Source organism: Humulus lupulus, chromosome 3 (assembly GCF_963169125.1).
Source record: "Humulus lupulus chromosome 3, drHumLupu1.1, whole genome shotgun sequence".
In the NCBI taxonomy this organism is placed as follows: domain Eukaryota; kingdom Viridiplantae; phylum Streptophyta; class Magnoliopsida; order Rosales; family Cannabaceae; genus Humulus; species Humulus lupulus.
The window spans coordinates 276,115,280-276,142,263 of NC_084795.1; the positions used below are offsets into that span (position 1 = coordinate 276,115,280).

General features: G+C 36.4%; 1 protein-coding gene, 1 long non-coding RNA gene and 1 other non-coding gene across 4 annotated transcripts; 1 reads left to right on the top strand and 2 right to left on the bottom strand.

Annotated features, from left to right (window-relative positions):
* The first annotated feature begins 279 nt into the window (after positions 1-279).
* On the top strand, positions 280-24,659 carry LOC133824400 (uncharacterized). 2 transcript variants are annotated; one of them, XR_009888520.1, is made up of 4 exons: positions 280-500; positions 1,336-1,432; positions 23,401-23,501; positions 24,439-24,659. It is a non-coding gene; the product is annotated as an uncharacterized LOC133824400 (long non-coding RNA). The 2 variants fall into 2 exon arrangements; XR_009888519.1 differs by lacking the exons at positions 280-500; positions 1,336-1,432 and adding an exon at positions 22,189-22,699.
* On the bottom strand, positions 18,599-18,671 carry TRNAD-GUC (transfer RNA aspartic acid (anticodon GUC)). Its single transcript has one exon. It is a non-coding gene; the product is annotated as a tRNA-Asp (tRNA).
* Positions 20,007-21,702, bottom strand: LOC133824397 (MDIS1-interacting receptor like kinase 2-like). Its single transcript, XM_062257275.1, has 2 exons — positions 20,627-21,702; positions 20,007-20,483 (listed from the first exon to the last, which is right to left on the bottom strand). The coding sequence occupies exons 1-2, from the start codon at positions 21,537-21,539 to the stop codon at positions 20,089-20,091; spliced, it is 1,308 nt and encodes a 435-aa protein (XP_062113259.1). The 5' UTR covers positions 21,540-21,702; the 3' UTR covers positions 20,007-20,088.
* Positions 24,660-26,984: the final 2,325 nt, after the last annotated feature.

Consider the following 26,984-nt stretch of genomic DNA (forward strand, 5'->3'; position numbering starts at 1 on the left):
TTCTTCCATGTCCAATTTCGCAATGACCTGGCCATCCTTCTTATATGGTTTCGAGTAGTGAAGTTTTGTGCATCCGTGAGATGGAAGAGATTCTCGGAATTTTGCCCAAGCTTCCTTAGTTGAGTCCACAAAAGGTTGATCCTCAACCTCAGCCGCCCAATTCGATTTCGTCGGTGTTGTAGAAAATTCGAAATCCCTTTGTGATCCATTACCCAGACTCTTGGTTTCGCACTCGTACTCTTCTGTAGCATCTAGATCAGCATTCGTAGATGATACAGGCTGGTGAATAACTGGTTCCTCACTATTGGATGAAGGAAGCTCCGTAGCTGTTGCAGATTTCACAAGCTTCGGCCCAGGTTTTCTTATCCGCGCCATGGAAGAGGGGAACCTGAGAACCACGCTTTAAAATATAAGTCTTTATCAGTGGTATATTTTGTCCAGTAAAAATATAGTGTGGAATGAGCTTTGTTGGTTGTGGTAGATGCTGAAGATAATGACATGTGAGTAAAGCTTTGTCCCATTTTGAAAATCTAAATGGGAACCAAAACCCTGTCTTGGATTGGCTACATGAGTACCTTCTCATAAATGTCAAAATCCAATTAGAAGCATCGAATGTTTTATTTGCCTAATTTTGACCAATCAAAAAATTTGCTTACAAATGTGCTGACAAGCTATGCAACAACATAAGGCATCTGTTTAGTCATTTTGATTCATGTTTTGATCATTACTCTGTTTATATATGCTTAATCATTTATCTATTTTAAGAAGCTTTTAGATGACTACTGGTAGAGAATTATTCTTATTGTTATAGATTATAGTTTATGCATTCTAGGTGTTTGAGTGAATGTCTCAATACGTACAAAATACTCAATAGACTTGTGCGTTATTTATTGTGTGAGTGGCAAATGACTACTGGTAAAAAAATTTCTTTTCTTTTGATTCTCTCAATTGGTGTTTTGTGTGAATTTACACAACTTGATGGATATCTTCTTCTATCTAAATGATATTTTTTGGCTTTTCTTGATATGAGAATTAACACTAACTGTATTAGGCATTATTGCTAGTGTTTATTTACTCTCTTACTTCTATGATTTGTATGGAACAATTCATTTCCAATTTGTTTTATGTTCAAATAAATTCAAATTTTAGTCTTTTTCATGTCATTAAAAGTTTTACATCACTGTCTTTTTCTTTATAATTTCATTTTAGCCAAATAAGAAGATTTAACTCCATCTCTATTATGTTCTCAATCTGATGTTATTCTAATAAATTTTTGCTATATATTGTCCTTGCCTATTTAATTTTATTTAATGGTAAGTTTTTTTTTCTCTTTAGTTGAAACTTTTCTAGTTGGCTGCCTTCAAAAGAAGAGGCAAGATACTTGGTGTGCAAGTAATTTTTTACGGGAGACTCTTATTTTTGTTTGCAAGAGGTATTCCTTTTACCTTGGTTTTATATTATTGAAATATTAGAGGAGTTTGAATATCTTAAATATTCATCCATAGTGAAGTAGGTTTTGAGATTATTATTGTGTGCTGAGGTGATAACGGAAGGTTGAGACCTTGTGTGTCTTAGTGAAGTAAGATCTGAGAAATTTGTGTGCTGTGGTGAGATAAGGAAGAAAACATGTGTAATGACCCACTAATCTAGACTCTTGGACCATTATCAAACTATACATACAAATTCTTACTAAAACATACATTTGCGAAAATACCATAATTTATTATAAACTTGTATAAACAAAGGTTACTTTCATAAAATTAAGTAGGATATGGGTACCAATTGTCTTTAAAACAAAAATAACTTAAAGTGAAAAGAGTTACATAGAAAATGCGGAAAATACATGCAAAACCATAAAAAAGGTAAATGAGACTACATCCTTGAATCGAATAACGCTCGGCCCATTGACTCCATTCACCATCGATACACATCCTCTAAGCGTCACGAATCTTACCGCCTCTAAAGCTTTATTCCTGCACATAAAACAGAAAGGAATGAGCCTAATGCCCAACAAGGAAAATCTAGCACATAATCATAAACATAAATTTCATAATAAACGTAAAGACATATCATAACACTTAATACATACACTTATTATAATGACCATTATTACTTGGGGCCCCATAAACTAAACAAGCTTATGCCCATGAGATTAGTGGGGTTCTACTAGCTAAGTAGGCATATGCCCAAAATCTTTTTGGGGTCTTGTTAGTCAAATAGGGCATAAGCCCAAGCCTACAAACATACACATTCATAACATATCATATTTCATAACATAACACATAAGATAACATAAGCAATTCGCATATAGATTCTATCCTATTTTCCTTACCAAAGTTACCGGGATATGATGGACTGAGTTGGGACTTTTGGAACACTCCTAAAACCATATGAGAAAGAGTGAGTCTTATGAAGAAGAAGAAATGAAAATGAATAGGAAGACTAAACCATTGAGAAATATGCTTACCACAACTTATGCGCTTAAGAATTTGGATTCCCTAACCAAAATAAGAATGAGGTTAGGGGACTGAGTAGAAGGCTTTGAGAAAGAAAATAACATGAAACAAATGAAATAGAGTTTCGGGTTTACCTCAAAGACTTGCAAGACCAATCTAACCACAACCGAAATACTAAAGAACCTTACTTCCCAAAGTGTTTGATAAGCTAAAGATGATTAAGCTTATGACTTTCCCACCCAAGTGTTTAACTCTCACACTCTCCTAGCACTTGCAGCTTCTGAACTTAGAGTAAAAGGTGAATAATGGCTGGGTACTAGGTCCTATTTATAGAGTTTGGGAATGAAAGTATCTTGATTTTACTTGAATAAAAATAATGGCATTTTAGGTGAAAAATATTTGAATAATCGTTCAGCAGAGGCTGAAGACTCGTTCAAAAGATGCTGGACTGTTGAAGGAGTTTGAATGGCTGAAAGGAAAAGAATTCAAAAGTGTTTGAATTTATGCTGGAGGAGGCGATATATCGCCCCCTATAGGCGATATATCGCCTGGACCATTGTTCCCGAGGCGACCGTGCATCGATTCGTGTTTTCCGTATCTACGTGCTGCGATATATCGCCCCCTATAGCTGCGATATATCGGCACACGCTGAATATTTAAACACGAAATTACACATTTTTAGCTAAGTTTGAATGGAGTAAACAGCCTTGACTAAGCCCTCAACGTATTCAAAGCTGCTGACTGACCCTATAACATTCAAACTTTACTCCTTATTAACTTAAATCCTCAAAAATCTTTAATCCTTAATCACCATTCATAACATGTGCTAAAATTCCTATTGGTTGATATCTAAACCTTATAGTATAATAATTATTATCCTTAATATCAGTCATATAATCAAACCTTAGGTTATACTTAATATTCTTAAACTATAGGTTAAACTTAGAAAATCTATAAGTACTACTATGAATGTCCAAATAATTCCCGGTCTGAACCAAAAATCCACAGTTACAAAGATAATACTAAACATACTATAATACTACTAAATAATTAGCTAAGTAAAGTTCTTGGACTCTACAACATGTGTGTTGTTTGTCTATATGCTTGTTAAGGTAGCTTTCATTTCCAATTGATTTTATTTATGTAGGTCACTTAATGTCAAAGAACAGTCAATAATTGAAAATACCACTACAAGAATACCAACCAAAAGTAGAACCTCCCCACCTTGATATTGAAAACCCAATAACTAAACACAGAAAGAGAGAGTACTTTGAGTACTAATAAGATATAAGGAAGACCATGCACTTGAAATTATTGGACAACTAGCATTGTTAATACTTATAAAAAAAAAAGGCCATGCCTAAGAGCAGCTTCCCACAGAGAGCCCCCACCAGAGGAAGAGCAAAAATTCCTCAACACGTTCAAACTATTGGCATTGTCAAATATCCTAGCATTAAATTAGATATACAATTTTACATATAGCTATACTTGCATTTTTCTATATAAGAACATATGAATGTCTATGAATACAAATATCTATTCCATATAAAAAATATATATATATATTCCTCATCTTCGTATAAGGAAAATAAAAACTTTAAAAAAAATTATTTAGCTAGAAATTAAGGAGTTATGACATTAAAACAAATTGCTTTTCTTGAGGTAAAAACAATATCCTCATATAGTATTTAAAAAAATAATGATGAGTTAGTATATGGAATTAAGAAAAATATATCAATACTTGTCAATTAAACTAAAGTAAATTTTATTTGAATTTTAGAGTTATGAAGCATTAAAGTAAATATGCACCTTGTATGAGAAAAAAATAATATATTCATTGCCCATAGTAGTAAAAACTATAAGAATAGCAATTAGAGATTGTGTTATTGAAATAGAAAGAGAAATATCTAAGTGTAAAAGCACAATTCTACTCACTCAATTCCTCATTCCTCTACTCGACCAGGTTGGCTATATGTACCCTTTTAAACTGCCCCAAACCCAGTGCTAACAATGCTCCCCTCCCATTAGAGTGCCATATGTCCATACTAACAATTCACTCCTAGCCAACTAGAGTCCTATCATTCTTTCCTTTGATAAATGAGCTTAATTGATTATTTAAATTGGTGCCAATTTCAAATGCTTCGATCTAGCATTCAAAGAATGGGATTACTCGAAAATAACTACATTCTATTCTCTATTCCAAAATAGGAGTTGTACTTATCTTTCTAAACTGCATAGCAATAGCATCAAATAAAAAGTACTAAAATTTCGAAGTCACTTCAGTATAAATCCATGTACATTATCTAACAATAACATCTCAACGTAACTTCACTTTATATAGTTACGATGTGTACAAGAACAAAAGCTTGAGTAACAAACATAATAAAATTAAATAAAAAAGAATAATATACCTGATATAACCATAATAGTCTTTTCTTGGTCTCCAAGCTGTCAAATTTCAATGTTGGATGTTCACTACCACCTCAGATTCTCATTTTATTGAGAAATAGAATCCTACTTCTTTGTTTACATTGAAAGAGTAACACCTACAGTTTCCCTTACTTATCTCATACGAATCATATATCAGATAATGACAAAAACTAGACCTGTTAATTTTCCAAGTGTTTCTGAATAGAAATTGGGTTATTATTTAATGTTTGTCCAATTTTTTTTTATTAACTAATTCTTAGTGCAATATAACATCAGCCAATTCCTACAACGTATATACTCCACACTATTGTACTTTCTTATTCATTATTTAAATATCAACTTAATAATTGAGGATGTTCCTTTTTCAACTTTTATTTAAAATGAGTGCAATATAACTCACAATGCAATATAAAGGTCTCTCCTCTTAGCCATCACAAACAAAAGTAAACTCAAAAAAAGATTCTTCACAAAATAATGGCATGATCGATAAAAGATTTTACTAGAATTTAGAAGATTTTTTTAATCTAGAATCCATAGAAAACAGTGAATGCTTGTATAAAATATGTTCAATGTACACTTTATCAATGACTTAGGAAGCTTAACAATAATAGCAAACTAAAAATAGCACCCTTATTTGATAGGATAGGATCAAGCACAACATAGTAAGGTTGGTTAAGAAAACATAGCTTGGTCAGAGTTGTAACCTTCAACAACAATTTTGTTAGCACGCACTTTATTTCAAAAAAATTCTATCCATGTGGGCAAGTTTCCTAGTTCAAATCCCTTAGAGTTATAGATATTTGAGATTCATGCCTTGACACAACAAACTAACAAAAGGACAACCATAGAAAAAGTTCTCCAATATGCTTTCATTTTTTTTTTACGAAAAAGGATAACAAGGTGTTGATTCATTTTCATACTTTTTGATATTTTAAACAATCCAAAAAACATGACCGATTGTAAAGATCGGAAATTAAAATGGTTTTCCAAATGTTGAATCATAAGCTCCATCCACAAAGGGATAAATTACCAAGTCTTTTACGTTGTTGGATTTTCACTTCTCAAATCCCTCTATTTTAGTTATAGATAGTAGATATAAATATTAGGGCAGACAGAGCAACAATTAAATCCCAAAAACCTCACGAAAAAGGCAGTAATTAATATATATACTCTTGTCAATTTCAGAAAGATTATAACTCAGGGAACTCAATCTCTATTGCAGAAATTAAACCAATTAGTAAATTCACTATAGAGCCCTTGGAAACACAATGGCCAAAAGTTGGAGAAGCAGCTAGCAAACTTAACAAAATTATAGTAAAGGCCAATACAACAAATAAAACAAAAAAATTGACAAATAAGACACAACGCACAAACGGAGAGCATAACACCAACACCAACACCAAATCAAAGTTTGCTTTCATATTCAAAGAAAATAGGTTGAAAGAGCATACATTCTATATATTTAAAAAAAAACGACAGCCTAAATCCTATATCAAGTGAAAACACAGCAAAACAAACTTCAGTATTTATACGATATTGTGTTTGGTAAGATATTCATTTCATTATCAGGAAAAAAAGATATTGAATTTATTTAAGATAAGAGAAGATGAATAATGAGAAGCAAACTTGGGAGAAGGAACGTACTACTCTAGAGTTTCTAATTTTTTCCCTTATTTTGTCTATTATGCTTATTTTTTGTGTGGTTATATGACAGGTAGTTGAGAAAAGGTTATGATTTCAAAATAACTGGAGGATGAATTTATGCTCATAATGCATACATTAGTTATACTAATTTATATAATCCATAGATCAAATTCCAGATACCCAAGCTATGAACAAGCAGATTTGACGCCAGTGAAAGTCATCCCATCTGGTTGAATGTTGATATTAGTTTAATCATATGATTATGTTAGGAGAGTATGAGCGTTAGGAGAGTTAGGAGAGATCCCCATGACCCTTCTGGTTATGGGGTTAAGAAATCAGGGAGTAAGGGTGTTTCTGTTCCTGAGATTTCCAATAATCGCTATTGGAGTTTCAGGACAGCACACAAAGTTTTCATGATTTCATTCACAGATGATGGCGAGGCTGTTCGCTTGTGTGAAAGAACGAGATTGTCAGGTTATGAGATTTTGGTGCCTTTAGATGGAGCAAGGTGGCTGATTGGTGAGATCCGGAGGTTAGCATCTCTGAAGGTTGAGGATAGGGTGGGTTTCAAGCGTACTTTTAGAAAATCCTCAATAGTCGTTTTTGTTGAATGTTTCAAGAATATTCGAGGCGTTTTCCTCAAGGTTTCCACATTAAGGAACAGAATGATCAGAAGTGTTATTATTCCAGATGAAGGATGGGAGTCAAGCTGGATGGAGATGAACAAGTGCCTTATTGGGGTGGTTGGAAGAATGGAAAAGGATTCAAGTTGCAAAATATGTCCAGATCCCAGGGTCTCTAAGCAATCCTGGGCAGAAGTGGTGTCAGCGAATGGTGCGGCTGATTGTAAGGAATCTCTTAAGCTTCACTCTTCTCAGGCATTGTCGTTGAGGAAAGGCTTTGCTGTGATGGTGATTCAATCTGGAAGTGCTACTGCATGGGAGGTTGTTCTAAGGAATTTCCAAAAGAAGTTTGGGATTCTGGTTGATTTATCATTCTTGTCTGATGACAGGGCCATTCTTTGGTGTCCCACTGCCGTTTTGCAAAAGGATTTAGTCTCGAAAGGGGAGTTCCAGTTCCCGAATAACTGCTTGATTTCTGTTTCTCTTTGGAATTGGAAAGCTCAATTGTTAGAGAAGAAGTTTTCCTGCTCTCAAGATTGGATAGGAGTGGATGGTTTACCGTTGAATTTATGGAACATGCATGTTTTTAAGGTGATAGGAAATTTATGCGGGGGATTTATGGAGGTGGATAAGAGCACTGTAGAGATGAAAGATGTGTCAATTGTACGGCTGAAAGTAGTGGGTAAGCCAACTGGTTTCATTCCAGAATTCCTCTCTTTGCCTTATGACAGAAACTTCATTACTTTAAGATTGTCCAAGCTTGCAAAGATGGGAGTTTCGTCAGTTTCCTCAAGGAGGGTTGGCAGAAAGATCTGGGTTAGAAAAAAAACCCAGGGTCTGAAGACTGTGCAAGAGATATCGGAGCTGCCAGGGGAGATTCAGAAGGAGGGTCCACCTAGTGCGGTTGTGCCGATGACAGGGGGTCCGTCGTTTGAGGTGTTGCCGGAGGTCAACCAAATCGCTTCCCAGTCGCTAGGGGATTTAATTTTGGTTCCGGAATTTCTGGGGGCAGAGTGCGAAAAATTAGGGAGGGTTACACAATATTATTGCTGCTCTTTAAAGTCTATTTTCAAAAGATTATCTACAGATTTATCTTACTCAAATAAGGAAGAGGAGGGCACGTGTCTTAGCCTTCTTTTTAATAAAGCCACGTGGGCCAAAGGGCAGTTCAAAATTGACTTTTATGTTGGATATTCGGGTTGGGCCTTGACTTTGGAAAACAAGGCTTTTTCTTTAAAAATAAATCAAACCCTTAGGGCTCTCTTCAATCCAACTTTGATGGACTTAGGAGTGGGCTGCCGGCCCATGAAGGATTTAAGGACCAAATGGATTCAGCCTATTGGAAAAATAAGGAGCCCCAAAATTTGTGAGGCTTTCAGGAAAGGCAGAGTATTTCTTTGGACAGATCAGTCAGATAAGATTCCTAGCAACGGGGTGGTTTCTCTTCAAAAGTCAGATAAGGAAGAGACTAGCCTTGAGTTTTCAACTAAGAGTCTTAAAGTGTATCAACGTAAGCCTAAAGTTTCATTTCCAGTGGGTAATTCTTTTTATGAAGAACAGTTAGAGACAACGATGGACACCAGACTGGATTTCGCAGAGGACGAGTTCTGCATTCCTGGGGGAGATGGCCCTTCGGAGATTTGCAGCTCAGAGGAGGAGGATTTAGATTTGGACTCTGATGTTGACAGGGAGGATATTGAAGATATTGTAGTCCAAACTAGAAGGCTGTGGTGTGAAGAAGATGAAGTGGTAGTTTCTGAGGCTGATCATGCACCTGGTTTTGATAAAGAGGGCGGGGGTTTAGAGGAAATTACTGCGGAAGAGGCGGACAGCACTCATGATCTTTCAAGGCTGATTCCGATGATGGAGTTGTTTGGAATTTCATTACTACCAAGTAATCTAGGGGAGGAAGAGAAAGGAACCCCTTCATCTTTGCCTAAAAGGAGTGCCTGTGAACTTAAGAAACTTGAGTTTAATGTGAATTATAAGAATAGGAGAATGATTGGGTGTCGAAAGTTCTCATGAAGATTTTATCATGAAATGTCAAAGGAAGTGGTAATAAAGAGAAGCGGAGGGCAATAAAAGAAACCATTTGCAAGGTCAATCCGGACCTTATTGTGCTTCAAGAGGTGAAAAAGGTTAAAGTAGACAGGAGTTTTATAGGGAGTATTTGGAGGTCTAGATTTAAAGCTTGGATTTTCCAGCAGGCTATTGGTAGATCAGGCGGAACGTTAGTTGTATGGGATACTCGTAGTGTTTCTGTTTCGGATTCCTTGGTTGGGGAGTTTACCGTTTCTATTCGTATTGAAGCAAGGGGTAAGAACCCTTGGTGGTTTACTGGGGTTTATGGGCCGGTGGTTTATGGTAAACGGGAGAGTTTTTGGGATGAGTTGGCAGGTTTGCAAGTCATTTGTGGCAGCCACTGGTGTCCGGGGGGAGATTTTAATGTGGTTAGGAGAGGAGATGAGAAACTGAACAGCGTGTCCAATACTATAAGTATGAAGAATTTTGATGCGTTGATTAGAGAGATGAATTTGGTGGATCCTAAGCTCCACAACGGGCGCTTCACTTGGTCTAATTTCAGACAGAGGCCTATTTGTAGTAGGCTCGATAGATTCTTATTTTCGCCCTTATGGACTGAGCTCTATCCTTTCATTCGTCAGGAAGTGTTGGTTCGTATTGTCTCAGATCACTGTCCTATTGTGTTGGATTCCAATCCTTGACAAAGACGCGGATATTGAAAGGGCAATTGTTGATTTTTATTCCTCGTTGTATTCTTCGGTCCCTAGGAGGTGGAGTGGTGTTGAGGGTATATCTTGGGAGCCTATTCCCTCTTTCTTGTCCTCTCTCCTTGAGAGGCCGTTCACGGAAGAGGAAATTCGTCGTTCAGTTTTCGATAGTGACGGGTCTAAGGCTCCGGGACCCGACGGTTTCTCCTTGGCTTTCTACCAGGATAATTGGGATACGGTCAAGAGTGATCTCCAAGTAGTGCTCGATCGTTTCTTTAAGGATGGGGTTATTCATCGGAGGACCAATGAAACATACATTTGCCTAATTCCGAAGAAGTTGGACAGTTGTCGGGTGTGAGATTTCAGGCCAATTAGTTTGGTTACTAGTCTCTACAAAATTATTTCAAAGGTCCTGGCTGGACGTCTTAGAGGAGTTCTCTCAGATACAATAGTAGAGACTCAAGTAGCTTTTGTAGAAGGCAGGCAGATCTTGGATACAATGTTGGTGGCTAATGAGGCAGTGGAGGAGTATCGCAGTAAAGGCAAGAAGGGTTGGGTTTTCAAAATTGATTTTGCTAAGGCCTACGATTGTGTAGATTGGGATTTCCTGGGATTCGTTCTGGAAAAGAAAGGGTTTGGTGCAGTTTGGAGAAAGTGGATTTTGGGGTGTTTGTCTTCTACTTCCTTCTCAGTGTTTTTAAATGGGAGACCGAGGGGGAAATTTGAGGGTTCTAGAGGTCTTCGCCTAGGTGACTCCCTCTCACCTTTCTTGTTTACCTTGGTGGTTGATGTTTTGGGTAGGATGGTGGATAAGGCCAAGAGCGTCTCGGCGTTAAGAGGTTTCAAAGTAGGGAAAGATTTGGTGGAAGTCAGCCATCTTTAGTTCGCAGACGACACTATATTTTTTGTGGAGGATAACGAGTCTTTGTCAGCTCTGTTGGATATTCTGAAAGTTTTTAGTGTTGTTTCTAGACTGTCTATTAACTTGCAGAAGTGCCAGTTATTAGGGATTAACTTGGAGGAGGAAATAGTGACGCTTCGTGCTAGAGAGATTGGGTGTGAGGTGGGTCAGTGGCCTATGAAGTATTTGGGTCTTCCTTTGGGGGACTCTTCCCGTAACAAAGGATTTTGGGAGCCTGTGGTGTCTAGTTGTGCAAAGCGGTTGGATAGGTGGAAGTGTGCTTTCCTCTTTAGGGGAGGCAGATTGACACTTATCCAATCGGTCCTTTCTTCTATCCCGATGTATTATTTGTCGCTTTTTCGTATTCTTAAAGGGGTGGTAGATGTGTTGGAAAAGCTGATGCGGGACTTTCTTTGGGAAGGTGCGGATCATTCTAAGTCGGATCATCTGGTCTCTTGGAAAGAAGTTTGTAAATCTCGGGATCACGGGGGCCTTGGTATTGGCAATTTGGATGCAAGAAATAAGGCTTTCCTCATGAAGCGGCTGTGGCGCTTTCCGATGGAAAAAAACACCTTGTGGCATAGAGTGGTGATGAGTAGGTATGGAGGGGATGGAGGTTTTTGGGACACAGGTAGAGGGGGGAGGCTTTCTGTTCGTGGCCCGTGGAAAGATATTTCCGCTCTTTATGAGGATTATCTTCAGAAGGTAAGTTTCAAGGTGGGGAAGGGGGATCGAATACGCTTTTGGGAAGATATTTGGATTAACGATTGTAATGACCCACTACTCTAGACTATTTGGACCATTAACGAAACTATACATAAAACTTACATTTTTACGAAAATACCATAATTTTATTGAGTAACTTGTAAAATAAGAGTTACTTACAAATATATAGAATACTAAGAAGGATATGGGATCCCATTGTCTTTATAAACAAAACATGATTTAAAATAAAAGACATTACATAAATGGTGCGGAAAATACATGTAAAAAGACATAAAACAGAAACTACATCCTCGAATCGAATAACGCTCGGCCCCTTGACTCCATTCACCATCGATACACATCCTCTAAGCGTCACGAATCTTACCGCCTCTAAAGCTTATTTCCTCCACATAAAACAAAAAGGAATGAGCCTAATGCCCAGCAAGGAAAATCTAACACATAGTCATAAACATAACTTGATAAGAAACATAAAGACTTAACATAATACATATAACATACACTTATTATAATGGCCATTATTACTTGGGGTCCCATAGACTAAACAAGCATATGCCCATGGGATTAGTGGGGTCCTACTAGCTAAGTAGGTCATATGCCCATAACTCATTTGGGGTCTTGTTAGTCATATGGGTCATATGCCCAAGCCTCGGAGTTGATCGAACAAATCGTTAATCCGAGGTAGAGGGTACTTGTTCTTAATCGTTACTTTATTCAGCTCACGGTAGTCTATGCACATGCGCATACTTCCGTCCTTCTTCTTCACGAATAGTACCGGAGCTCCCCATGGTGAATGGCTTGGCCTAATGAAACCCAAGTCTAGGAGTTCTTGTAGCTGCGTCTTTAACTCCTTGAGTTCCGTAGGTTCCATCCGGTATGGTGCCTTAGAGATAGGCTCGGTGCCTGGTACTAATTCTATCGTGAAGTCTATTTCTCGATTTGGCAGCAATCCTGGCAAGTCGTCGGGGAAAACTTATGGAAAATCTTGTATAATCCGAACATCTCCAACCTTAAGCGGCGTCTCCCTTTCCACGTTCGTTATGCTGGCTAAGAATTCTTGGCATCCTTTATCCATCATTCTCTGAGCTTTGAGAGATGACACTAACGGGGTGCGCAATCCTGAAGCTTGTCCCATGAAGCATCGTCTTTGGCCGTCAGGAGTCTCGAACATTACCTTCTTGCGTCTGCAGTCGATTGTTGCGCCATGCCGTGCTAGCCAATCCATGCCTAGGATTACGTCAAAGTCCTTGATCACCAGCTCTATCAGGTCTCCTTCTAGTTCTATGTCCTCAATCTTGATCGGTACGCCTCGTACTATTCGTGATGATAGAACTACTTTGCCCGAAGGCAACTCGGTTACAAACCTAGTTCTAAATCTTTCACTAGGTTTGTCTAGTTTTTCTATCATTCCTAACGAAATATACGAATGAGTGGCACCCGAATCAAATAATACATGACATAAGTTATTGAGGATAGAAACCTGACCTGTGACCACCTTGTTGCTAGCATCCGCCTCTCCTTGGGTTAAAGCAAAAACCTGAGCAGGAACCATCTTTTCATCCTTCTTCCCTTCTGGCTTTTGCTGAGGACAATCTCTTTTACGATGCCCTTCTTGACCACAGTTGAAACACTCCTTAGTGTTGGCGCGGCATTCTCCAGGATGCTTCTTCTGACATTTGGCACATGGCGGGAATTCCACGTAGCCCGACCTATTTCCCCCATTATTTGGTCGTGCCCTTATATTACTGTTGGCTTGCTTGTTGTCAGGATGCCTTTTCTTCTGTCTGTTACCGTTGTTGTTGGACTGACTGTTGCTGGACTGATTGTTGTTCCGACTGGCCTGAGGTTGGCTCTGCTGTCTAGGTTCCGGCTTGCTGGCTTCTTCTTTGCTTACATTGGCCTGCAGCCTTTCTACTTCGATTGCCGTCTCAAGAACGTCGGCATATGTAGTGTTTCCCGGATTTGCTAGCTTCACCCCCATCTCGATCTTCGGGCGAAGTCCTCTAACAAACTTGTTCACCCTGAGATAGTCGGTTGGAACCAACTCTGCTGCGAACTTGGCTAAGCGGTCGAACTGACGAGCATATTCCGCCACTGTTAAAGTACCCTGCTTCAGATTGGTGAACTCCTCAACCCTCGTAGCGAGTACAGCCGAGTTGTAGTACTTTTTGTGGAACAGCTCCACAAATCGGGTCCACGTCATGGTGGCAGCATCATGGGATTGCTGGACCAAGTCCCACCATATCCTGGCATCTTTCTTGAGCAAAGATGAGACGCAGGATATGCGGTCTGCATTACTTAGGTTCATGTGGGCCAGAATTGGCTCCACATTTCTTAACCACTCTTCTGCCTCAAAGGGGTCTGTAGTCCCTTCGAAGTTTGGAGCGTGCTGCTTGCGGAACCTTTCATACACTGGCTCCCCGTGCTGTACTGGATATGGAGTGTAGTTCGTCATAGGCCATCCCCCATATGGACCAACTTGTTGGGGTGCTGGGGCCATTGGCTGTGGCTACGGCTGTGGCGGAGGCTGAGGCTGAGATTGAGCCTGTTGGTGTTGTTGCTGCAGAAGTTCCTCGACTTGTTGTCGCAGTCTGGCAATCTCTGCAGTGTTGTCAGCTGGCTATGCCGGCGCGTTGCGGCAAGCAGTAGCACGCACTCCCCTTCGGCGAATTGTAGGGACCGCAATGGTCGCTGGAACATTGTTGGAGGCGTTTCCGTTGGTGCGTGCAGATCTTCGGAGCGACATCGTAGCAGAGTTCTAACAGTTGAAAGAAACATGTTAGAACTTTTCCTAATAGGCTCTAAGGCAAAAACTTATTCTAAAACAAGCATAACTCAGACCTATTTATTATGACTTTTTATGAAAAGTTATATAAGTCTTTATTTATATTCAGAGTGGATTTCTATACTTAGAAAAATAAGTCATCTTTATTTTCTAAGTGTGTTTCTAATTATCCTATATGACTTAATTCTCAGGCTCGAAACTTATCTTTGTTCCAAAGTTAACCATATTGAGGGAGGGCTGGGATTAGTAAAATCGTTCCCACTACTATGGCCCCCTAACTCTCAATAAGGAAACTAGGTTCATTGATTTGTATCCACCCTCACCGAACTTAGTCATTATTCATTTTATTTAGTATTTATTATGATTGCGAAAATAAAATCAAACTCACACATGATATTCAAATAGCATGTTTATTCATTTGGAAAACAATTTCACTTATTACAATCAAAATAAATAAAACAAACACTAAAAACTTCTAATCTAAAAATCGGGATCTTCTACATCCGATCCGTCATCTAACATATCATCATCTATTTGCTCATAATCATCATTATCATGTGCATCGAAACGTCCCCTGGGAAGGTTGGTGAGAATCCTATGTTTTTGCTCATTTGTGAATTGAAACTCAAATTTTGCGGTAAACCTAACTAAGAGGAAATAGTATCTCATTGCTAATGGTAATTCATCCTCCTCATGCATTTCTTCCCATATTTCTTCTAAGGCTGCTATTACAGGATGGAAATCTTTAAACAACCTAATTACTAATACATATTGTTCCGTTGATCTTAACATTATTTGTTTAGCCTCTTGAATGCCACCTATCTCTTGGTGAAACAAAAGCAACCTTCGAGTGATTCTTTCTAGGGCTCCTACGGTGTTTCTTGGCTCCCTTATTCTTTTTAAGGCCTTAATGACTCGGATATCTTGGTAGGTTAAAGCTCCGTTCATTCTTAACTGAAACATAAACACTAAAGTTGTTAGCTATACACATAGGCAAAGTAACTTGTAACTTAAACACTTACTTGGCGGTCAGATTCGGAGCTTCAAGCGTGTGTATCGAGGAGAACTTCATGCAAAGGAACCGTTTCTCTGATACCAACTATAATGACCCACTACTCTAGATTATTTGGACCATTAACGAAACTATACATAAAACTTACATTTTTACGAAAATACCATAATTTTATTGAGTAACTTGTAAAATAAGAGTTACTTACAAATATATAGAATACTAAGAAGGATATGGGATCCCATTGTCTTTAAAAACAAAACATGATTTAAAATAAAAGACATTACATAAATGGTGCGGAAAATACATGTAAAAAGACATAAAACAGAAACTACATCCTCGAATCGAATAACGCTCGGCCCCTTGACTCCATTCACCATCGATACACATCCTCTAAGCGTCACGAATCTTACCGCCTCTAAAGCTTATTTCCTGCACATAAAACAAAAAGGAATGAGCCTAATGCCCAGCAAGAAAAATCTAACACATAGTCATAAACATAACTTTATAAGAAACATAAAGACTTAACATAATACATATAACATACACTTATTATAATGGCCATTATTACTTGGGGTCCCATAGACTAAACAAGCATATGCCCATGGGATTAGTGGGGTCCTACTAGCTAAGTAGGTCATATGCCCATAACCCATTTGGGGTCTTGTTAGTCATATGGGTCATATGCCCAAGCCTACAAACATACATGCATACATATCATAACACATTTAACAACATAAAACATAGATAACATAAGCATATAACATATTGATTCTAGCCTATTTTCCTTACCAAAGTTACCGGGATATGTGGACTGAGTTGGGACTTTTTGGAACACTCCTAAAACCATAATGAACAATAGTGAGTTGAAAGAAGAAAGGAGATGAAATGAAAGGGATGGAAAGACTAAACCATTTGAGAAACATGCTTACCGAAACTTATGTGCTCAAGAACTTAGATTCCCTAACCAAAATGAAGATTAAGGTTAGAGATTGAGTAGAAGACTATGAGAAAGAAAATAACATAATACAGAAAGGAACTAGAGTTTTGGTTACCTCAAAGACTTGAAAGACCAATCTACACCTCAACCGAAATACTATAGAACCTCACTTCCCAAAGTGTTTGATAAGCTTATGATGTTTAAGCTTATGATTTTCCCAACCCAGGTGTTTACACTCTCACACTCACTTAACGCTAGCAGCTTCTGAACTTAGAGCAAAAGGTGAATAATGGCTGGGTACTAGGTCCTATTTATAGAGTTTGGAGATGAAAGGATCTTGATTTTACTTGAATAAAAATAATGGCTTTTTAGGTGAAAATCATTTGAATAATCGTTCAGCAGAGGCTGAAGACTCGTTCAAAAGATGCTGGATTGTTGAAGGAGTTTGAATGGCTGAAAGGAAATGAATTCAAAAGAGTTTGAATTTATGCTGAAGGAGGCGATATATCGCCCCCTGTAGGCGATATATCGCCTGGGCCAGTATGCCCGAGGCGACCGTGCATCGTTTCGTGTTTTCCGTATCTACGTACTGCGATATATCGCCCCCTATAGCTGCGATATATCGGCACACGCTGAATATTTAAACACGAAATTACACATTTTTAGCTAAGTTTGAATGGAGTAAACAGCCTTGACTAAGCCCTCAACGTACTCAAAGCTGCTGACTGACCCTATAACATTCAAACTTTACTCCTTATTAGATTTAATCCCCAAAAATACTTAATCCTTAATCACCATTCATAACATGTGTTTAAAATCCTATTGGTTGATGTCTAAACCTTATAATATAATAAATATAATCCTTAATATCAGTCACTTTAATCAAACCTTAGGTTATACTTAATATTCTTAAACTATAGATTAAACTTAGAAAATCTATAAGTACTACTATGATTGTCCAAATAATTCCCGGACCAAGGTAACAAAGATAATGCTATAAATACTATCATACTATTATCTATCTTAGCTAAGTAAAGTTCTTGGACTCTACACACATCTTAGGGGTACTCGGACCAAGGTCCGAGCCACACTTCTTGTGGCCTCTCCTCGGACTAGGGTCCGAGCCACACCTTGGCTCTCCTCGGACTAGGGTCCGAGCCAACCACTTGGCCTCTCCTCGGACTAGGGTCCGAGCCACACCTTGGCTCTCCTCGGACCAAGGTCCGAGCCACACTTCTTGTGGCCTCTCCTCGGACTAGGGTCCGAGCCAACCACTTGGCCTCTCCTCGGACTAGGGTCTGAGCCAATCACTTGGGGCATCTCCTCGGACTAGGGTCCGAGCATACCATTTGGACTCCTCGGGTGCATTTGGCTTGGTTATGACATCTTTCAAGCAGTTCAAACCCTTCACTGATGTATTGGGCTACTACTAAGCCAGATCGCCCAACTATTCCATGCTACTTGTCACCTCTATTGCCACGTCATCCATCTCCATTTTTGGGGATAACAATATCTATTACAATAACACTTTTTATAAGTAAAGAATTTTGTTATGCAAATTTCATTATATAACACAAATAATGTGTTATACTAAAGTGTAGTATAACACAAAAAATGTGTTATACTAAATTGTAGTATAACACAAAAAATGAATTATATAACACATTTCAATACTTATAAATAATACTAATGAATTTCATTGTAATAAAATATTAAGAAAAATCTAATTTAAAACTATGAATTTAAGAAGTTTATTTGATAAAAAAGTTACATGTAAACATATATTGTTGACTAACTTTTTTGCTAACAATTAATTAAACTAAAACTTAAAGAAAAAGATTGAACACGAATTTTTATGTTGTTCAGGTTGTGAATAAACCCTAGTCCATGAGTTACCTGTATTATTAGGATTATATGAACTTGCAAAGCTCAAGTTCTCTTGGGTTGCAGGCAGCGTATAAGCTCACTCTTTAAATAAGAATTGAGATCCTTTCACTACAAAAAAGATTGCTCTTGCCGATGCGTTTTTGCGCCAGAAAAAATCAGATTTACGCCGAAAAAAGGTCCTCTAGGCTTTGCCGACGTGTTTTTGCATGGACAAAGACTAACTGTGAAAGTCGGTTGTTAATAGGACTTTTGTCGGCGTAAAACGAATGGCTTCGACAAAAGTATCTTTTACCGACTCAAAGCTACGCCGAGAAAAGTAATATTTTTTAATATGAAATTAAAATATATAATAAAAATATTTAAATATTAACCCCTTTTGGGTGGGAGGAAAGAACCAATATACTATCGTAATCAACTATATTTAATCCTTTATCCTATTAAATTAAATTAAATACATTAATCCCATTATCCTGGGCAGATAGCGGGAATTGAACCCGCATCTTCTCCTTGACAAAGAGAAATTTTACCATTCAACTATATCCCCACTTGTTTTTGTTCGTGATACCCAAGTATGGATCATATTTTGGCAGAGCGAAGCCAAATACTCTCTATTTATTATTTATAAATATTTTATTTGTATGTACAACTTTAGTTGAGTACATTTTTTTATTCCATTTCAACGATTTCTATAATTAATATTTCTATACTTAATATAATGTATTATAAATATAATGTATTATAATACATAATGCATATTTATTACATATATAAATATAAATTTTGAATTTGCAAAATTTTACAAAATAAAGACACAAATCAAATAAGTTTGACCCCTCCCGTTAATTTTTAGAATTTTTTTCGTTATTTGCATTTTGGGAACTTCTAACTTATCTTATATTGTATTGTATTGAATTTGAACGTGTCTTATAACCTGAAAGAATTCGGGGAGGGGTCGTTTTTGGACCTAGAACGACCAGGTTCAAGAGATAAGAGAATTAAGGATACCTACCAGAAAGACTAATCCAATCCATAATGATGTACCGGAAAATACAACATTTTTATTACCCGACCAATCATCAGGAGAAGCAAATACAACGGGTACACTAATCAGTAAGATTGATGAAGTAGCAATTAATGCAAAAATAGCCAATTGGAAAGCAATAGTCATGTTTCTAATCCTCCAATTTACCAATAAAAGAATTATATACCATTTGATCTCTTTATCAGCCAAAAAATTGTAAAAAAAAAATACATCGAGGACACTTTTTTGACTTTACAAAAGGGAACGCTAGATCATGCATCTATATATACAGATAGCTAGATTTATAGATTCATAATCGATGTATTTCTATAATATATATGTATTTCTATAATATATATAAATAGTAATGATATCAACTTATATCGCTATGTCTTATTCAGTGGAAAAAAAAAATAGAAATTATCTTTCGGAGAGATGGCCGAGTGGTTGATAGCTCCGGTCCAAGATTAGTGACTTTAGGAAGAAATTTTTTGCTGCAACCATTGCAGCGCTAGTTTATCATATATGGAGAGCTCGGAATGAAGTTTATTGGAATCAATGTATCCCAACAATTGAGATAATGGTGAGAAGACTTAAATGTGAAGTGAAAATTAGAATTACAAATACATGGAAAAAAGAACTTACACAGCAGGATAGGGATTGGGTGGAAATACTGTAATTAGATATACTAGCTAGGTTGTTTCATTAGCCCTGCTTAGTTTGTAAATTTGAGATTGAAGTAATACACATTGAGCTGATTGATCAAAAAAAAAATATTTAAATATTTATGTATGCATAAATATGCCGAATCTAAACGGAAAAGAAATTTTTGTTTACTTATTTTGAAATTCATAAAAATTGAAAAAGTGGAGATGATATTATAAATTCCAAAGTAGAGCATGGTGATAAGTTGCAAGAAACATCTTTGAATTTAATGAATTCAACTAATCTTATTTTCAATTTCTAGTAAAATTTCATCTGGGAACATCAGTTGTCCAAGTGAAATATCACTAAAACGCTTGGCTATCAATCGTTTGCGAGCAAGAAGTTGTTGAGAAACTAGCTTCATTGTTGGTCGACACATTGGTTTGGCATTTAGGCATGCAAATCCCAGCGTAGTAATAAGAACAATATCACTCTCAACAATCCGATTTCTTGGCGGTGATGGGCGATGGTCTATTATTTCAGTCAGCAACATATTTTGAATTGAGGATGATGAAGATGACAATGATGACAAAAATTCTCCAGGGTGCTTACCCATTAACGTTTCTAGTACCACTACCCCAAAGCTATAAACGTCACATTTTTCCGTTATGGCCATGGTGTAGGCAAATTCTACATGTCAGTCACAACAAGATGAAGTATTCTTGAGTTAAAGATTCGAATTTCTTTCCAAATCAATGATTTAATTTCACTTCAATACATGTAAGTGTAAAGAATATTAATTTGGCAAGGGAATGGAATGGAAAAAAAGTTACCTGGAGCAATATAGCCGTATGTACCAGCAATCATGGTTCGATTGGAAGTATCGGGATCAAGTAATCTAGCGGTTCCATAATCAGACACAAAAGCCTCAAATTCTGAGTTCAATAAGATGTTGGTGCTCTTTACATCACGATGAACAATTGGAGGAGTGGAATCATGATGCATGTAAGACAATGCATACGCTATGCCTTTGACGACATTAATTCTCTTACTCCAATCTAATTCCACAGCTTCTAAATTATCGCTTAGAACACAAAACAAGCTTCCTCTTTCCATATACTCGTAAATAAAAAACATGCTTCTTTTGTTCAAACAGAATCCATAGAGTCTTATGATATTTTTGTGACGAATTTTAGTCAACGTTTCTACCTCATTCTCAAAACTCTTTCTGAATGATACTTCTTCTGCCTCTGAACTGTGAAGCTTCTTCAAGGCAACCACTTTGCCACTAGGTAGTTGTGCTCTGTATACACTACCGTAACCACCTGTTCCAATGCAATATCGAATGTCAAAATCTTCCGTTGCTTTTAGGATATCTTCAAATGCAATTTTCCCATCATAATTCCATACCGACAATATATCACCATTTTTTGAAGCTCGTTTAGTAGGTTGGACTTGTCTAGTTTTGAAAAGAAACTTATGGGCCAACATGAATAAAATGATCAAATAAAAGGCAAAGAAGGCCAAGATGACGCAAATAATGATCTCAACTTGAGGGGTAGACTCACCATTAATTTGATTAGATGACATATGTAGATGAGTGAGGTTGGAAAAAAGAGCAAAAGTTGAAGGAATTGGACCGCTAAAATGGTTATGGCTCAAATTTAATGCAATGAGATTCTTTAAACTACCCAATTCTCTTGGAATAGAACCATTTAGGTAATTATAAGAAAGATCAAACACCATCAACCTGGAGAGGTTGGCAATTGAAAGAGGTAATTGGCCTGTTAGACAATTTTTGGAAAGGTGAAGGTGGGTGAGCTTTGAAAGAGTACCTATGTGGGATGGAATATCTCCATAAAGCCCGGCAGAGGAAAGATTCAGTTAAATTTCTCCAATAACCAGAGTTCACAATATTCACAATAATAAAGAGTAATTTGAGTAATCTGTCCAACGGGGTCACTGTCATTCTTATTGACTTTTAATTTATATATTTTACTTTATCTCATATGATATGATGAGTTTTTTAATCAACATCATAATAAAATATTGACTGGACATGGGGCATGCAATCAACATCAACAGCGAGCCCAAAGTTCATTTCATTACAAGCTTAAAGTACTGAAGCCAATTTTTCCATTTTCAAAATTAACTTTGCATTGAATGATGATGATTTTAATTGGATAATCAATTGACAAAAAAGTGTGCAAGCTAATAAATAGAGAGAAAATGTTATTTGACACGGCATTTGACACTGTATCACTGGAGTATTGCACTTGGTCTGGTATCACGGTATTTGACACGGCAGATAAGATTCTACATTCTACGTGAAAGATAAAATTCTCTTCAATGACTCCAACGTGATTGAAGGGCTCGGGCAATGCTACTTTTCAATCTTCATCAACCATTACTGCAACTAACTAAATTGAAATATAGCAAACTAAATAACTACTTGGCCCCAATGAAGCTGTCGAGTTGACTGGCTTTAAATTCCATGCTATCACGTTTCCGATGAAGTTCCAGGATCTTTCCATGTTCTTTCTTCGTAGATGCAAAACCACATACATACATATATGTGTGAATATAAGCTTTTTTACAAAGTGTTATAATAGCTAATACTAAAAAGCGGGAGAGTGAAAATCTGAATATATGATGAAATAACTAGTTTCAAGTTTATCTTTTTGAACTGTTACCTTTCAAGCGGGAGAGTGAAAAAAAAGGCGGTACCTTTTGAGGAAAGCCTGCTGCTAAATACTAAAATGTTAAAAAAAATAATTATCTTTTTGAAAAGTCTTAGACTCTCATTTAGTTTCCTTTGAAGCCTTCCATTCGGTCATCTGTCAAAGTCCCTTTCTCCTCCAATCGACCATCATTCTTTCTCTCTTGGTATCAATCTCTCTACTTGGGTAAGTAAGATCTCTCAATGTCTCATATTTGTGAAATGTAGGGGTTTATTTATTTTCCATAAATAAAATTTATGGGTATGGGTATGGTATAATCTGAACTTTGAATTAGTGCTTCTCATTGGGACATGTACAATACTTTTTATAAATATTATTGAATTATACAACATATAGGTGGTGGTAGTTAGGTAATAACACCAAATGTGACATATGGCTGATATTTTTCTCTATTTAGAAGAAGCACTTTTAAAATTTATTTAATATTGAATTGAGTAATATACTATGTGGTGATATACACAAATATTTTCTCCAGTACAAGTTCCATGCTTCTATCCAAGTTATTGAACATAGATTTAATAAGTTTGCTAGCTATTGATGAAAAAAGTATTAAAATTTAATGATAGTGCTTAGTGCATGGAACCTCATGCCAATAATCATATTTTATTACATATATATTATATCTTTTCAAGCTCATATCTCAGATTGAGTTTGTTTATTATTGTGTTTAGATACTTAGGAGTTGTGGGGCTAGTCTATTTATTATATATATATATATAAGACCGTGCTATTATTTTGATCATTTCTCCAAGTTTCATTGTAATTTCTTTAGTTCAGTTTGATTTTTTTTTTGTGCATATCCAAAACGAATTGCTCTCTAATTTTCTGTGACATTACTGCATAGATTGCTGATATTTGATTTATAGGGAATGCCTCAATTTAAGACCCAACTAAATGGAACTAAATAATGGAGCAATATATAGTAGGCATAATTCAACATGTTTTTTTGGACTCTTCAAGGTTCTTGGTAAGACATCTTAGTTGCCTATTATGTTAGAGTGTGTTTACTCTTCTTAGTGGCTCTTTAGTTTTCTGTTATGGTTGTTATAAGTAGTTAAACTACTTTCTCAACTGATCTCTTGTATAAATACTCTCTTGTACAAATTACTTGGTCAACAATAATACTTCTTCTTTCCATAAAGATTTTACTCTGTTTCGTTAGAATTAATAGTTCTAACATTTTTTTTGGATTATAATCATTCAAATTTTAGTAAATTTTGAATATTAAAATATGTTGTCATTTCACATGTCATTAATGTGTTGTAACTTCTAGATGAGAATTACATATATATGTTGCAATATAGATTTGATGTATGAGTTATTTTAAGTGGAACTTGATAAATCTCTAATTTTTTTCAATTTTCAGCTTGTCTGGTGAAAGAATTAATCTAACATGAGGAAAATTAATATAAGCTTATATAATGGCTTGCATTGAGGTGAAAAGAGAAATATATTTATATTGTGGCTGTCATTTGTGTTTGAAAGAAATGAAAAAAAATCAAGAGTATTTTCTAATGACAAATATTATTAGAGAGTGCATACGTATATGGTTTGTTAATCTATACATTTATGTTTATAGAAATTTATTTTGATTAGCTCTGTGTTTTCCCCTGTGTTTATTTTTAGTGAAGAATGTATTGCTTTTCCTTTTGTTTCATCCTTTTGCCCGTCTTTGCCTAAGTTTGACTTGTATTTTTTTAACTTTGTTTGCTTTTTTGCTGGTATTTAATTATATGATATTGTACTGGATGAATGAGATGCTACCTCTAGGTTTTTGCTTCTCTACTTTTGAAAGTCATCTAGCAAATTTTGCTTTGTGACAACTATTATTTTTTAATGTGATTTCTTTACCCCCTTATTGCAATTTTTACTTATTACTTTTTTTTTGTGTTGCATGAAATGAGAATGCAAGGATGCATGCAATATTGATTCCACATAGTTGGGGAGAATCCTTTTCTTGTTGTTTTAAGCTCACTTCAAGTCTTCTACATCCATCGGCTTTTAAGCAAGCTAATCGCCTACAATCTGGTTCAAGAACTGCATCACAATATCATTAAGTCAGTATGTGCCAATTTAGTAATACCACAATAGGCTTGTAGATATTTTTTTGGACAATTATTTGCATCATTTGCATACAATTACCAAAGACAATGTAGTACTTGTAAGCTTATATTAGGCTAAATATTGTAATTTTTTTAAAGTGATTACTTGAGACCAAAGAACCAGATTGTTATAATGTTTAAGAACTTATCCCTGAAAAGCAATGGCACTTATAAAACAAATTCTATTGTGCATAAAACAGAGTTGTAAAAATTAGAAGAGAATCAAATCAGACATATAAACTAAACACAAATATCAGTAACGAAAGTAACCCAACACAGAACAATTATACTGGTTCAAGACCAAAGATCAATGTGATCTTTGACTCTACATCCAGTTTGAACACTATCCCTTTATTGAATGAATCTGTAGCAAAGAATACAACACAGTTGAGAAATGGATCTTCAACTTAAGAGTCTTCAATGGAGAACTATCTCAAACACTCAACCCCACCCTTGAGCCTAACACTTTCGAACAGTAGTGTTAGCTCAACTACAAAACCCTTTGATCTCACACTCTCTTTCTCTCTCTCTCTCTTGCTTCTTGATTCTGAATATCACTCTTTTTCTCTTCTTGTTCTCTGTTACAGCCGAAGGCCCTTCTATATATATATATGTATCCAGCTAAAAAGAACTGAAAGGCTTCTAACTAAAAGTAGTTAAAACAGTTATGATTTAGAGGAATAATAAAATACTACAAATTCCACCTTCCTTTAAATCATAGCTGACTAGAAATTGAAGTACTTTCAGAGATAGAGATAGTGTTCTTAAAAGTCAATTTAGTTTCCAAGGTTAAGTAAGTTTAGACAGTGTCTAAACTTACTTACTGTCAATACTTTGGTGCCAATATCTGCAGGGTTCTCTTCAGATTTTACCTTATTTAGTTCTATAACCCCTTCCTCTATCTTCTCTCTTATCCAAAATAATCTGATGTCTATGTGTTTACTCTTCTCATGATAAACTGGGTTCTTGCAAAGGTGAATAGAGGACTGGCTGTTCGAGTAGATAGTTACTTCACCTCTCAAGATTTTTAACTCCTATAGAATTCCTTTCAACCAGATTGCCTCCTTAAAAGCCTCTGTTGTTGCCATGAATTCGGATTCAGTAGTAGACAGTGACACTACTGATTGTTGCTGAACTTTCCAACATATGCAATTCTGATTAGTGAGAAACATATATGATTTTGTAGACTTTCTTGTATCTTTATTGGCTGCATAATCTGAATCCACATATCCTTTTAGTTCCAGTTTTTCTTCCATCTTTTTGTAAATCAGACCATGATCCCAAGTGCCTTTCAAGTACCTAATGAGCCATTTGAGAGCTTTCCAATGCTCTTGGCCTGGATTCGACATATACCTACTGAGAATACTTAAGGCATGTGCAATATCAGGTCTTGTACTGACCATGATATACATTACACATCCCAGAGCAACAGAATATGGAACCTTACTCATCTCTTTTATTTCTTCTTCATTCGAAGGACATTTTTCCTTTGTTAGTTCGAACTGGCCACCTAAAGGCACTGAAGTGCTTTTAGCATCTTGCATATAGAACCTTTTAACTACCTTCTGTATGTAACTTGACTGTTTTTGGTACATCTTTCCTTCATTTCTGTTCCTCACAACTTCTATGCCAAGAATCTTCTGAACTGGTCCCAATTCTTTCATTTCGAACTCTTCTTTAAGTTTTGTCTTAATGCTTTTGATCACTGCCTTGTCCTTGCTTAAGATGAGCATATCATCTACATATATTAGTATATAGACTGCAGTAGAAGAATCTAAACCTTTGTAGTATAGGCAATGATCAAATAGAGATCTTGTGAACCCAATATCTTGCATATAGGTGTTGAAGCGTTTGTTCCATTGTCTTGGGGATTGTTTGAGACCATATAATGATCTTTTCAGTTTACATACCAGATTTGAATTGTCTTGTTCCTCCTTAAATCCTGGCGGCTGTTTCATGTAGATGTCTTCCTTTATGAACCCATTCAGAAATGTAGTCTTCACATCTAATTGCTCCACCTCTAAGTCTTGTTGTGCAGCTAGAGATAACATTAATCTTATTGTTTTATACTTCACAACTGGTGAAAAAATTTCTGTGTAGTCTATCCCTTCCACCTGAGTGAAACCCTTAGCTACTAACCTAGCCTTGTATCTTACTAAGTCATCACCTCTTATCCCTTCTTTGACCTTGAAAATCCATTTGCAATCTATTACTTTCTGGTTTACTGGTTTGGTTACAAGGTCCCATGTTCTATTCTTGGTGAGTGATTCCATTTCTTCTTGCATGGCTTGTAACCATCTGTCTTTATCCTTTCCTGAGGTAGCTTCTTCAAAACTACTTGGCTCATT

Excerpts from the sequence above, each read along its gene's own strand:
- LOC133824397 (XM_062257275.1), bottom strand. The coding sequence starts at position 21,539 with ATGGTGTTTGATCTTTCTTATAATTACCTAAATGGTTCTATTCCAAGA. Across the intron at positions 20,484-20,626 it reads ATACGGCTATATTGCTCCAG|AATTTGCCTACACCATGGCC; the intron begins GTAACTTTTTTT and ends ACTGACATGTAG.